The sequence below is a fragment of the Mastigoproctus giganteus genome, chromosome 4 (genome assembly GCF_048544385.1).
Source record: "Mastigoproctus giganteus isolate SK-2022 chromosome 4, ASM4854438v1, whole genome shotgun sequence".
In the NCBI taxonomy this organism is placed as follows: Eukaryota; Metazoa; Arthropoda; class Arachnida; order Uropygi; family Thelyphonidae; genus Mastigoproctus; species Mastigoproctus giganteus.
In genome coordinates, this window is record NC_143578.1 from 135086933 (window position 1) to 135102642 (window position 15710).

Sequence of the window (15710 nt, forward strand, 5' to 3'; positions counted from 1 at the left end):
TGGTGCTTAAACATAACTAAACTTTGCAGTAACAATATGTAATTTTTTGTTTTTAGAATAACTGTATTTTAATGAATTTTTTGAGAATATTTATTATTGCAATAAAAGTTTTTATTTAAAACTTGAATTCAAGTAATTACAGTACTTGTTTTTTTCCTTAATTTATTGCACCTAATTGTCATCAAAATTTATCGAAAAAAACGTTTGTTTTTGGAATACCGGTATCCCGGTTTCATAAATTAACTGAAATACCGGTATTAAGATTTTGACCGGTATTGTAAGCCCTACATGTAACAAATAAATTTTGTTCTAAACTAAACAGAGTTTTGTCATCGCGGGTTGTGGAGTGGTTATGATAAACGTCCTTTCAAAACCTGGTGGACAGGGCCAGGGTTCGAATCCTGGCAATGACGCGAAGAACTTTTATGGGCTTTCCATTACTGATTTATGCGATCTAAGCAAAGGTAAAGAAGTATTTTTCTCTCCCTGAAACTATGGTTTTTCATCCAGCGAAACAGGCAAACCCGATTAGTGGACATTATGCACATAGGGAGTGGATGAGGTTTTATAAATTGTTATATATTGTTGAGGGATAAAGTGCTTTATCTCTCTCTGCTATTTTTCCTTTTTCTTCACTTTCTGCTCTCTTTTGTAGTATCTCTTGAATGGTTCCAACTCACTTTGAACATTCAGTACGCGATAGTTGAGGCCCACCACCACCATTCGTGCTTAGTTTTGGTCCGTCTCCTCGTGACGTAGATGGATACTAAGCAGCCTTCCCCGTAGCAGAATGATCAGAAACAACACACACACACTTGTGGCCAACTTTACAGAGTTTTGTAGCACCACTAAAAGCGCATTTGAGATGTCGTTTAATAAAAGCAGAACAGGCTTAATAAAAAGACTTTCTTTTGACCCTTGCCACTTCGAAATTTGCTTATATTACATTGATTTGTTCTATTTTGTAGTATACTACGCAGGTATTGACTTTCCACTGAAAGAATAACATAAAATTGTTGAAGAATGTACAAAAATCTGTTATTAGATACTTGTCCCAAATTAGGTAAAGCTGAATTCCAATAACGAGGAAAAGTTGTAATTTTTTTGATCTCCTTCCTGAAAGATAGAAGAAAACATTAGATTGCAGCTTATTACATTCTGTAATGGAAGTAATACCGATGCTCCAGTACTTTTAGCTAATATTAACCTCAACTGTCCACGTTGGCCACTATTAGTTAGCAAAATCCATTCAGTATTACAAAATTTGAAACAAACGGTCTTAGACTTGAATATTTTAAGATAACTGCTGCACTTCTTAATGATATTAACCATGAATTTTTTAATAAAAATATTAACAATGAATTTTATAACTTATTTTTTAAGTTTTAATGTATTATTTAAACTAATAATATCACTTAATTTAATATTCAAACCGTGCAAATCCTAACGGCTTCTTTCCCTTTTATGAAAAAACAAACTGGAATTATTTTCTACAGAACTGGGCTAATGTCTTATTTTAAAAGAATGACGTTTAAAGAAAAGTTCTTAACAACACGCTAGCTTACCTATTTTCTGAAGGAATGTTCCGTAGTTGTTAAACGTATCGGCATTATCTGGACCAAGTCTCAGAGCCGTCAGATGGAGGCTCTCAGCGTCTCTCTGTCGCCCTTGCTCGGCATAAATGGAAGCCATCAGGGAGTACGCCTCAGAAAAGTTAGGATCCAACTCGATAGCTCGTTTCAGTAAGCCGATTGCCATTTGTCTGTGTCCTTGTTTGCTGTAACGTAACAAGAAAACAGAAGTTGGATTGTGGAATATTTCGAATTAAATGTACAGTACAGATGCTACAGAGGTGTCTCACTGGACAGAGAATTTCTTAAGCGAACTTAAACTACCCCTTTGACAGTGCTGTAAGAAAAACTGATTTATCGACGAAATGACTTTGAAAGTCTTATGTTAATGTATATTGTTTAAAGATAAATGAAAGGCTGATAAAAGAAAATAGATGGAAAACTATCTTAATAGTTAATTATTAATCTTAAAATCTCAAATTTCTAATCATGTATGGTATGTCATGGAATTCGACAACATTTGTCTGGTCTGTAAAATCAGAGCTTTTGTTATACGACTCCTTCAGAGCAACGATCTTGAAGCAGATAGGAAACTTACTTCTGTAGTTTACGCAGAATGAGACTATGTTTAAAAACCCTTGTCTTCTGTGAACATCATGAATCTTTCCCTTTATCAACTCAACTCTCATTGTCAACAATTGTACATCGTAAAGACTGTTCTTCCACGCCATAGAAGACCTCATTTAAATATTTGAGTGGAGGCCCTTGTGGGCTTTTTCCACAGCGTGGCCAACTTAAAATTCCAAGGTCTCGGACGAGACATTCTTGGAATTTTATACCAGAAACTCAGGTTTTTCAACTATTAAGCAAACCTCCGACCATATCAATAAATCGTGTGTATTTTATGTTCGGTTTGCCATTATGCCCTATGTTCCTTAGCTGCATATGCGCCTGATATAAACATCAAACCCATTACATTTGTCAAAGAGGAATAACACCATGCTTCAGAGTTGGCCAGCCTGGTACATACAGTTTTCCCTTGGGAATTACCACCACCAGAACACATTTTGTGACCAAGTAATTAATATTGCCACACCATTTGTTTAATTCTTCATTAAAAGATAGAAAGATTTGTTAAAATAAACCGGTATATTTTATTCATGTAGCACACGAGTTGCTTTATTTATTGGCATAATCTTTCACTACCCAAATATATCTCTTACTTTTTATAAGAAGTTATGGCTATCATGAAAGCGTCTCGTAATTTTTATCTTAGAAAAATTACAAAAAAAAGCACATAACTTAATTTTAAATTTAGATATCTTCTGACAGCGCGGTGCGTGCATTAAGTGAACACCAAATAATTTAATAGGAGCAGGAAAAAAACCCCAGAAAGGTAACACTAAGAAAGCGAAGTAAAATTATTCAAAAACTATGACGGCAAAGATTTCTGGAATTACAGTCTCAGTTAGCTGGAAGGTCCAGAAATAAAGTGGTTGATATTTATAGAAGCACAAAGCTCACATCTTGATAACATAAGATAAGGACGATGGATAATTTGCTTCAGTAATGTGCGAAGAATGAGTGGAAGAATTTATGATACTTTAACATAATGTGCCCTTTTAATCAGGACAATTTTAGTACGCATCAAGTCCAAGGACTGTTCATTTTTTAATGTGACTTTATTGTGGTCTTCTGTGAGTATAAACAGAAGATTTCTAATTTCTTAATTTAGTATATTAATAAAAATTCTTATTTTGGATTAGTGAAGTCTGAATTGATGGAAGTAAGTCGTATGGAGCAACTCTTCGCACTGCGCAGTCTTGATGGTTGAGTTTGGTTTTGGAGAATTCCCTTGGACCTCGTTTTCTTATAAGTCCAAGAGTGCACGAACATGGATCATCTCAAAAGACTCATTTGGGAGTAGTTAGAGTTCAAGATTAGGCAGGTTAACAGAGCCCACTTGGAGTATAATGAAGGAGGAATAGAATTGAACTCCCGTTAGTTTCTACAGGAAATTGTCAGACGTCTTTCAAGGAGGTCCAGTTCTGCGGTCACTTTGATTAAAAGTGGTCGATAGGCACTTTCAAAATTGAAATCATATTTTTAATATTATAATGTACAAAATTATTGATACATTACATCGTAATAAATACTCGTATTTTAATCTTTAAGATGGTGGTAAAGCTCTTATTCCAACTCATCCTTCATTGTTTCTACCAATTGTTAAAATTAAATCAAGCGTGTTTTAAAGTCGCTATTTGGATCCAAAGGAAAAACCTTAAGTAAAATTATGAAAATTTCTCCATTTAGTTTATCACGAGCCTGCTATAATTTCATAATGATTACATTTAGGTAGTAACGATTTCGAAAATCGTTCTGTCTGGGTTAATGATTCTTATTCAGCATTTTTATCACGCCTTAACTTTGGACCTTACATTTCTAAAATTACAAGATGAAACATACCTCGATTAGACTTGACAAGAAATTAACTCGATTACATTTGACTTAATCAGTGGATCTTCAGGGGAGGATTTCTAAGGTAGGCATGTTTATCAGGTGTAGTCTCAACACTTAATTAACTAATAAACTGACGTACGCTCCAAATGGGGGGGGGGTGTTTATAGTGATGCTGTGTATGATGTTATCAGTATACAGGCAAACTACTGATGCTGTATTTAATAGCGTTAGTACGCAGGCCGTCCTAACGTGCCAGGAGTGATACCCACCTAGTGGTAGTATATGTTATGGTAGAAATTACCAGTATTTAAACAGATGGTGGTGTTGGGAAAACTGGCTGGGGATCGCCTTCTTTAAATAAAAAAAAAAAATGTCCACTCAGGGGTGTCCTCCGTGACAGCTTAGTGGTTTTACCACTTGTCACTCGTTGGAAAGCTCTGGGTTCGTGTTCCGTCGATGACTGGAGGAATTTCTAAAGTCTTAAAATGAGCTTCTAGTTAGCCAGTCTCAGCTAGGAGGAGTAGGGTTTTCTCAGTGAGTTATTCCTGGTTTTTCAGTCCGCACTATATGTACATTGGTCCGTGAACTTCTACAGACACAATACACGGACACACATTTCTATTCGATCCTCCTTATCTTTAACTTAATATTGTTTATTACCTTCAAAAGAGGGGAGTTGGATACTTTGGGAGGAGCAGTGGTTTCGCTACTCATTTGGAGAGGTCTGGATTGGAATCATGTCAGCGATTCTTAAGGTTCTCTTCAGTAGGTGCTGTAGTTAGTCGGTCTTAGGGAAGGAAAAGGTTTATCCTTGCGAGTTTTCCAGGTTTTTTAACTCTCACACAATATGAAAATAGGCCCGTAAACACTGACATGTCACTTATGGAATCAGAGGCGAACGGTCAGCCAACAACAACAATGGATTGATGGTAAGCGCTCTCGTTTTATCTTTAAGCATGGATGGATCGCTTACTGAGATCAATTGTTTATCACAAATTCATATTCGACGTAGACAAAGACTTCACTTCGCACCACATCATGGATGAGTTAGTTCACCGCAACTTCCAAGACTCCTCTGACATCACTGATGCCAGAGATCACTTCAGGTATAAGTATCAGACTAACTCTAAGTCTCCACAGTGCTGTAACTGGGTTATAGAGCTCTTTCCGCAAGCCTGGAATGCCCTCCAGCAACAAGATCGAATTTTCATAGGATAGGATGGCAAAGCCATCGCTTCAGGGAGCATGTAGGAGTCCCCAAATGCTTTAGGTGTTGCAAGTTCGGGCACACCATCCCCCACCTGCACTCAGTCAGAACCCACATGTGGTCACTGTGCCCAGAAAGGACACAAGTACAAGCATTGTCCTATCAAGCCTTCTGCTGCAGTATGCGCGAACTGCAAGGCGGCTAAAATTGATGCAGCTCATTCGATTAGAGATAACAAATGTCCAGTTTACATTAAAGCTAAGCGTAACCAACAGCTGAAGACCGACTATGGCAGCGCCGCTTAAGCAATATAACTACAATGTCCGAAAATTACTGCGGCTAAACGCCCAATGAGCACGCGCAGTCGCCGGTCAAAGCCGATGAGGAAAATATAGATATCCGTTTACTACAGGAGCCTTACACCCACGCAAAAAAAGTCAGAGGTTATCCATTAAGTTATAAAATTATTCAAACTAACGAAGATATCCCTTCCCCCGGGCTGCCATAGTCGTGCGTAACCCAAATATCACGGTAACAAAGATATCTTCTCTTTGCACAGTGTGGTCGGTGTGTGCACATTTCATCGGCCCTCTCGGTGACTTCTACTTAATTTCCTGGACAGGACATCACTACAACAATTGCCTATATCCAAGAAATTCTAGAAGTACTCCCGCTCCCCAGCCTGGTATAGTAACACTGCTGATCGTACAGGTATCCAAAATAGAAGACTCTTGGAAGATTATCTAGCCACAACGCCATTTGTTATACTGAATCGACCTAATAAACTTCCTACCTACTCCAGTACCCTGTGTGAATCCACCATCGACATGACAATTGCAACAAGATCTATTTCTAGCAAGATCTCAGAGTGGGATGTCAATGAAGCATGGACCACAGGGTGATCACTTATAATCTCTAGAGATCCATCGACCAAACTCCACCACAGCATCATATCATCAACCGATATACCCTTACCAAGGCCAATTGGGATTTATTCGATAGCTCACTGCAGTCATCTTCCCAGGAGCTAAACCCAGCTGTTCACTCTAATATGAGCGTCGATGAACATCAGATGTTAGTAACAAGAATAATTACTCGGGCCTGCAACCAGTCGATCCAGAGGAAGAATCCTAAGCCAACTGCCGTCCTGTGGTGGACCCATGAGCTTGAGCGCCTCTGTCGCTCTGTCCACACCAAGAGGAAAGCATTTCAGCGCGCTCGCTCGTCATGGGCTCTCCATGAAGAATACCGTCGTGCTAGAAATTACTATAATTCACTAATAAGACAGCAGAAAAGAGCTTCCTGGGAGAGACTTGTATTCACTACTGGAAACTCCGATCCCTGAGGAGTGGTATATGGCATCACAACTAACAGGCTCCCCAAAGGCGAGATAACTAATTCTACTATCGCTCCCCAAGGTGTTATGACTACGTCCTGGGAAGAATCAATGGATAACATCCTCAACACCTTATTTATCAGCGATGTGGAACCCCAAACAGCTCAACAACAGGAAATTTGCCACTATAACAGCACTTATTATAATGAGGCAACTGAAGCTCCATTCACCATCGAGGAATTGCAGCAGGCCCTCGCTCACATGAAGGATAAAAAATGCCCTTGACCAGACCTCATAGAACCTGAAATTCTTAAGAAGGCAGCAAAAATCAACCCACAGTTCCTCTTGGATCTTTTCAACAAATGCTTAAATTTTGGTTACTTCCTGCAAGAATGGAGAACTGCAAATGTTCACTCATACTTAAGAACCCATCCGAGCCACCTGAGCAACCCAACTTTTACCGGTCCATTGCTCTTTTATCCATGATAAGCAAGCTCTTCGAAAGACTCCTTCCACCGCTACTCCAAGCACATTATATCAAAGTTGGCCTTCAATCTGACCTTCAATTCGGTTTTCGCCCAGGACGCTGCACAGAGGATGCCCTCTGCCAATTAGTCACTGCAGCTACAACAACAACACATAAACACTACCTAGTAATTGCAATCAATTTCGCTGGAGCATTTGATATGCTCTGGTGGCCGAGCATCCTGCGAAGACTGCGGCAAGCACATACCCCACCCAACTTGTACAAGTGTATTCAAACATACCTGGGTAACCGGAAGATCACTATTTCCACTCCATACAGAAGCCTCACACGCTCTGTCCACAGGGAATGTCCTCAGGGGTCAGTTCTGGGCCCATTCCTCTGGAACATAGTTCTAAATGAGCTCCTTGCTCTTGACCTGGGCCCTGTTACCACCCAGGCATTCGCCGACGACTTCACCATATCGGTAGCTGCAGATTCAAGAACATCCCTTAAAGTCATCGAAAATCATGCCATTCAGATATTGCAGGATTGGGCCGAACTCCATAAGCTACGTATCTTCCCTATATAAGTTATCAATCCACCTTAAGGGGCCCCTGCAGACAGCAAGACCTGCACAGATTAAAATCCAAGGAACTACCATCAAACTGGTCACAGAATTTAAACACCTGAGCATTGCCTTGGACTCCAAGCTCACCTTTTTCCCGCACCTTTCTCATCTCCATACCAAGGTCAGGAATTATACAGCCCTCATTGTTCGGATCAGCCGGTCAGACTGGAGGTTAAACCGCCGATCTCTTAAGTTGCTCTACAAATCCATCTTTCTACCAATCATTACATATGGCTCCGGGGTCTGGTTTCACTGAGCTACACTGATCCGCAGCCAGCGCAAGCTAGAAACTATCCAGCAATGTATCCTACTAACTATCACCAGGGCCTGCTGCACGGTCAGTTTGCCGCCTTCCAGGTCCCTGCGAATGTCCCTCCGCTCGATCTAGAGGTCATCCGTCGAGGACTCTATTACTGCCTTTCCAGGGTTTGCCAACTTTCATTCTTGCTTATACCATCAACACCCTTAATGAGAGCAATACAAAGAAGAAGCTAATTGCAGCCAAGCCTCTACAGACCAGGCAGGCCAGATGGACAGACACTGACAAGGGTCTAATTACAAAAAAATTATTCCCGACATTTCGCTTGTTTTCCCCAAAGCTCCACCGTGGTTCTCCCCAGGTCTTTACGCAAATTATCTAATAACTGGGCATGGTTCGATCAATCAAAAATTGACTTCCATGGGCATAATAGATAACCCCTATTGCTCTTGTGGAGAAATCGATGACTGGAACCATCTACTATTCCTCTGCCCACTCTATGAGGACCTCGTAGGATATTTTACACCAGGATCCAAAACATATCACAGGGACATGAACACATGCTCATTACAGAACAGTAGTATCATGCGTCCGCCAAATTTGCCCAAGATTTCTTCTCAAGACGGAAGACCCTACCGCCTGCTCATACTGGGAACCACGATGATGCCCAGACTTGAGCTAGCTGAATACCATATGGTTCAAGGGCTGTACGCGGCCAATATTTGCTAACCTTGTATTTGGACAGAGTAGGATTGAACACTCAGCTCCCTTGCTGTGTGACTTTCTTCCTTTTCCTAGGACTTGTTCCTTCACCTGGTGGACCATGCTCCACTGAACTTGGGCGGCTGCCTTCTCTACAGCCGCTACACTTTCTTCCAGCTTTACTCTTTCTTGCACTACACACCCTGGTCTACTATAAAAAAATGTTATTTTTTATTTTTTCTATTATTATTTATTTTTATTTTTTACTTGGTCTCCGCTCAGGAAACTCAGGCAACCCTGATACTAGCCAGAGAAAAATGGGCAGCCTGGCTATACCTCCTAGTGGTGTGTGTGGACAACGTGGGGTCCCACTGGAGTCCCGCGGCCAAATGCCAGGACGCACAACAGAACCTAACACAAAACTACGCATTCAACACACAACACCTTGCTGGCATTTACAGGAGTATATTTACAGATGTGGGAAACCACAGGTGGCGCCTGACTGACCCTAACACTATGCACCCTATATGCTCATCCCCCATAATTAATTATCTTCGCAATGAATTTGGCATTTCATCCTAAATCAAACGGCACGCTTGCCAGAGCTCGAACAAGCCAGCAACAGACGGCTCATAGATCAAAGTTGTTTCATAGGGACAGTTATATGCTGTTACAGTTTTACCAAAATAGTTGCGATGTGAAATGCTTTAAATTGAAATAATAACATATCTAACTTACCTGTACATAGTGGCAAGGTTATAATGAGCTCGGGGATGAAGAGGGTTAATGGAGAGGGCGGTCTTAAAATGAAACTCGGCTTCAGAAGTATCAGACAGTAGAGTGCCCAGATTGTTATGGGAACTTGCATGGTTTGGCCACAACCTATAAAATGACATAAGTTATAAACAGTCGTGCAAAATGCAAGCTTATTAAATATTTTCTTTCAAATATGAGGTCGATTCTGACATTAGTTTACTAGTAACGCAGGCCCGGCACATGATTGGTGCACCATTTAAATCACATTGAACAAATAAAGCCACTCACCTTAATGCCATCTTGTAATGTTTTATGGCAATATCATTATTGCCCAGATCCTTCTGTAAGTTGGCGTAGTTGTAATGGACTTTGGCATTATTTGGAACACATTCTAGGCCGGACCTAAAGACAAAAAGGTTATCTCGATGAGTTATAAGATCTGTCGATAAATAATGAGTTTTATATCGGAATTTGAAAGGAAAATATTATTAGATAAATAATACTTATTTAATGACACTGTCAACAAGTTTAAGAGGTGTAAGTCTTAATTAATAGGATTATATTGATAAACTTATTTGTCGAAAGACCAAAGTAAAAATGCTCGTATAAGACGCGCTATGATAATAATGTAATTTTTTTTTTAAATGCAAGTGGTATTTGAATATATTCATTATTTAAAAAAAAAGAAGCTGTTTACAGAAACTTTATTAACTGAGTGCATTGGCAAACTGTAATAGATTTGACGATTTCTTTCAGTACTTGTATTTATAGTTCCCATAAGATTTTTATAATAAAACTCTCATAAAAGTTGTAATCACTTTTTGTGATATTCGACACAGTCTATCGAATGTAATGAAATTACAGCTTATTTACAGACTTTCGCTTTAATGAACTTTCGCCTTTTTTCGCTTTAATAAATGCACAGCTAATGTTAATATCAGTACCGTTAGCTGTATGAGAAAAAATATAACGAAAACTTAAATTAAAAACGTTATCATTATAATGAGTTCTCTTAGGGTCTGTGTTCTTTTTAAGAATATCATTTGTGAGATGAGTTCATAGTTGTGAGCGTACAAATTGTATGCTTTTCGAAAACGTTGTGAAAGTTAGTTAAAAACATTTTTTGGTATTTTAAAGTTCTTTTTCTCGGATAAGAAAGGAAAGTAGTTGGATTTGATTGTAGAATATGAGATAATTAAGGCGTGTGGAGATAAGCTGTGTCAAAAACACCACTTTTTAAACAATTTTTAACGCTTTTCACTATTCTGAATAGCAAAGATATCACTTCACACTTTTTCCCTGGCATTGTTCTTAAAACAATGCCAAGAAAAACCGATGAAGCCTGCTCTGTTTTTGAGTTGTTATTTTGGTAACAAAATCTCGTTAGTTTCACCTGACAAAGAACAGTGTTAAGACATCCATCTCAAACGTGTGTTTTTGAAGATAATGAACAAAAAATCAGTTGTCAGATGCAGATTATAATGACGCAGTAGACTCGATTCATTGATTCATATGCTTTCATCTATACGTGAACTTCTCCATCACTTCGGAATAGTAAAGCAATATTCTTCAGACCACATGACCTTCCTTAGTTCATTCTTTTCCCTGTTAACTCCTCCTCGCTACGGAGATGGACTATGGCAGTGGTTTCCAGGTGACGTAGTCCATTCTCTGAAAGTTTTTGGCACGGTGTCAGTTCTGGTTGCTTTCAATACCAGTCAATTGTGAAGTTGTTTGAAGTCGGTGTGCTTTAACATCCTTTTTTATAAAGACACGTAACTCGTTTCGTCACTCTGGACTTCAACCACGCCTACCTTTGTCTATGTCTGATATTTGTGCATTTTTTTTCTTCCTCGTAATACATGAATAATGTTCGACAAGAATACCTATCTTTTGTACACCATAGAACTTGCTAGACGCATTAAGATGTCCAGACTGGCTCAATCGGTCTGTTAGGTTATACCCGGATCTTACTCTACAGTACGGGCCTATATCATCAGTATCTCAGAAGATCCAGTTCAAATGCAATTATTGATAACTCAGAACTACTTAGGTTAATCTTAGGCTGGAGAAAGCGATGTATTCGCTGTGATTTTTGTATTATAGCAATGCTATATGCATTATTTTGTTGTTCTTTTATTTTATGGATGCTCTTTGCATTCAATGCAATTTTTCTATGTTTTAGGAGTAAATAAATATGTCTCCAATTAGACTGTTAGATTCCTCTGAATACCTGTAACGGGAATCGTATCCTTGTAAAATTTTGTGAATAAAGAATTTTATTATTATTATTATTCCGACGATCGTACGTAGTTTTAAAATGGTGAGGTCATTTCCCTTTCTCACTGCTAGTGAACAAAATGCGATAGTTCCCTCTCCTCTTTATCGAAGTCTCTTGATAAATCATATAACTGCATTCATTTGTAGAATTTGCATAAATACACGCCGACACAGATTCCTCAGTTCTAATAAAGTGTCCTAGCAGTGTATTGGACAAATGTTGTTGAAATCTTCAAGTTAAAAAAAGCAATTAGCATTAATAGAGGCATATGATGCAAGAAAGCAAGCTGAAGCTTGCTTTCTTGCATCAGGCAAAAAAAAAAAATCCCATTTCACTCTTCCGTTCGCTCCAAAATTTGTCCATTTCTTCCTTGAATTTAATTTATTTAGGCTATAAACTTCCACAACGACAGATGGAAGTTTGTTCCAACTATCAACCACCCGCCTGCTAAAGGCAAATTTCCGCACATCTATTCTACAATTGTCTTTCTTCAATTTGAGTTTACGCCACCTCAGGTTTGTGATCTGAGCAAGAGGAAGAATCCCGTCAGCATTGAACTTGCTAAAACCATCAAAGGCCTTAATACACCTCTGATCGCCTCAGATGCCGAGTCTCCAGACGCTGCAATTTACAGAACTTGAAGCCTTTCTTGGTAAGAGCACTCTTTTGTTCCTCTCAACAATCATGTTGCCCTTCTCTGTATTTGTTCTAGCAACTCTACATCCTTCCTAAAATGATTCCCCCAGACCTGTACGCAGTACTCAATGTGTGGCCTGACCATTGCCTTATACAAGAAGATAATCACCTCCTTATCCCTGCTAGAAAAATTCCTGTATATCATAGACAAGATCCCATGACTTGCTCTGGCTGCCTGTCTGCACTGCTCAGAAAACTTCATACTGACTGCACAATACCCTCAGGTCTTTTTCATTCTCCACTACCCTCAGAGTAACACCACCCAGTTGGTAAAATTCTCTGGGGTTACTGTTACTCATATGCGGTACTTTGCAATTATCAATATTAAACTTCAGTTGTCCTCTCTCAGCCCATCTGCTCAACTTTTCTAGATCCTATTGCAGTAGTGTATCGTCCTTACTGTCATTAACAACCCTACCTACCAACCAACCTTCGTATCGTCTGCAAACTTAGAGATTAAGCCTGCTATACCATCATCAATATCATTAATAAATACAGAAGACAATGATGGGCCCAACACGAACCCCTGGGGAACTCCACTAATAATATTAGTCCATGAAGAGCAGTGTACATTGATTATCAATCTCTGTCTTTTCCCACTCAACCATCCTTTTACCCATTGTAGCAACTTGCTCTTAATGACATACTGCTCCAACTTGTAGAGTAGTCTTCCATGTGCAACCGAATCAAAAACCTTGCTAAGATCCAAGTATATGATATCAACGTTATTCCCTGCATCCAGTTTCATTTTGACTACATCATAATATCCAATCGAACTGGTCAGACAAGACTTACCCTTAACAAACACGTGCTGCGTCTGAACTATAACTGCAGTCTTGTCTAGGTGATCCTGCAGTGCTTCTTTAACCAGTGACTTTATTAAAATCCCCGGAACAGAAGTTAAACTAACAGGTCTGTAATTACTCGTGTACCTTTCGATTCCCCTTTGGGCCTGTTTACTTCCTTGGCTACCTCCTTTAATACAACTGGATAAATCCCATCCGCTCCAGGTGTCTTGCTTATGTTTAAATTCAGCAGTTTCCTCTGCTTTGCTCTCAGTTATTAAAATTCATTTAATTCCCAGTTAGGTTTGATAAACTTCCGGCCTCCACTTCCTTGGAGAATTCCTCATGTGTGAATGTAAATGCAAAATACTCATTCAGTTTGTTAGCTACCTGAGCAGAACCATCGATCTTAAGTGGACTAATCTGATTCATTCCCTTCCTTCTAGAGCTTACATAAGTAAAGAAGCCTTTACTGTTTTAATTTCCATCCTTTGTCAAAGTTTTCTCATAATCTACCTTCGCTTACCTAACCTCCTTTGTGACTTTATTAAAGACTAGCTTATATCTGCCACAGGCCTCTGTGTCGCCTGAAAATTTATATGCATCCCATGCATTTTTATTTTTTGTTACGAGTCTCATTAGTTCATCATCCATTTGGGCCTAAACCTTGAACAATATTTCTTAGTTGGTATTAAAAGCCTAGTAGCTTACAAGTTTAACTCCTTGAATGCTTCCCATTTAGAATTTGCTGTTGGTAATGTCATCACTGTATAGAATTTAAACAATCTCTGAGACTACTGCAGTCACCTTTACGAAAGCAAAAACCCTTCCCTTTACCCCCTGATGGTAGTTACCTCTTTGAGTAAATCCACATCGGTACACTGTGATCACTACCATCAAGTGGGTCCTTTATCTGCAGATTCTTAATGCATGAATAATCACTGCTGATAATCAGATCAAGAGTATTACTCCCTCTGGTTGCCTCTCGAACATGCTGCTGTAGAAAACAATCATCCAATAAATCCACAAAAGCCTTGCTCGTGTGCGAAGGACCAACTCACAAGTTCCAGTCAATATCTGGGAAGTTAAAATCCCCCATTATAAGACAATCTAATTTACTGGCCCACTCTATTTCTCTCCACAATTGTTCATTGTACTCATCAGTCATTAGGCCTATTACACAATCCTACTGTCAGTTTTGCTTATGTCACACCAAACTGACTCAACATTGCACTGTCCACCCATGTCAACTGGATGCACTTCCTTAAATTTTGTGTTTCTTAACTAACAGCATAACCTCTCCTCCCTATCCTTTCTTTACACATTGTTCTCCCGAAATTCCAATTCTGCATTCCTTGTATCTGTGTGACACCACGTCTCTGATATCCCAACATTATCCACCTTTGATGTCTTCACCAGCACTTCAAATTTGTTTACTAAACTCCTAGTATTGATGTACATGCAAGTATACATACATCTGTTCTTATTCTTAGTTACCTAACATAGTCCATATATTTACTTGTTCCATGATGGCTCCCAGCAGTTCTTGAGATCCCCAGCACCTTGTGCGGCTACTTTTAATCTATTAGTCTGTGTATCCCCCCCCCCCCAAGCTAACAGTTTTCCGATCCACCTAACTGTGCCTCTATAGTTTCAGCAAATATTCTTGCACACACACACTTTCTATTTAAGTATATCCCATCCTTGTAGCAACTGTTTTCTTAGAATAAATAGCCCTGTTATAATTCGCGGTTTCCTCTAAGAAATAACAACACATTGCTTTTCTGCGGTCCTCATAGTTATGGGTGAATCCGAACTGCATGGAGTTCTGCGCATTTGCCAAAGGTGTTTCTTTCGATTGTTAAATTTGATACTGCTTTTGAATATTCCTGAACTTTTCTTTAGGAGTATTATTTCAGAAGTTGATCTGAGTTTCAGTTTAAACTGTAATTGACAGTGGTACGTAAGCAAAGCATTTTCACTTGGAAGGCACTGACTTTGTTGTCGGCACATTGAGAACTTGAGCTCCTGTAATTTGTACAGTTAAATGTTGGATGAATGGGACGATTGCAGAAAAGATACGAACAGAGTTTCAGATAACCTTCCCCAATAGCAAATTGGAGGGATGCATATCCGCTTCCGTTGTTTGGAGTAAGACGGGGCTATTCATTGATGCGATGCCGCTAATTAAGTCTCACTTGCGTTAATTAGATTTCCTCAAAGAGTCCTTTAATTATTTCATGTGACATTTGAAAATGCACATCCTCCGAAATGTATCTCATCAAAGTCAACAAGACGAAGCTGCGCCATTTGTAAGAGCACGATTGGCCGAATTATGCAAACACATTCTCTGCAGATGAGAGGTCGTATTACTTGATCAGATGGCCTTTCATCTTTATGCGTACTGCATCCATTCTATAAACGTAATATAATTGATTACACTTTTTTAATTTAATATTAAAGATAAATATTTCTAAATTTTCTGAGGCGGAAGTGAGAGTCTAGAGCAGACTATCCTTTTTCATCTTCACAGTAAATAAATCTTTATTTGTAGAATTGAATG

At 39.1% G+C, this 15710-nt stretch overlaps 1 protein-coding gene across 1 annotated transcript in view; it reads right to left on the bottom strand.

The window, feature by feature from the left end:
* LOC150087082 (protein O-mannosyl-transferase TMTC1-like) overlaps positions 1-15710 on the bottom strand; it is a 189063-nt gene that overhangs the window by 32355 nt on the left and 140998 nt on the right. The window contains exons 10-12 of the mRNA XM_090371806.1: positions 9674-9787; positions 9368-9511; positions 1566-1777 (exon numbers count right to left, since the gene is read on the bottom strand). Of these exons, the coding sequence (XP_090227932.1) occupies positions 1566-1777; positions 9368-9511; positions 9674-9787 (470 nt within the window). The remainder of the gene's footprint in view (positions 1-1565; positions 1778-9367; positions 9512-9673; positions 9788-15710) is intronic.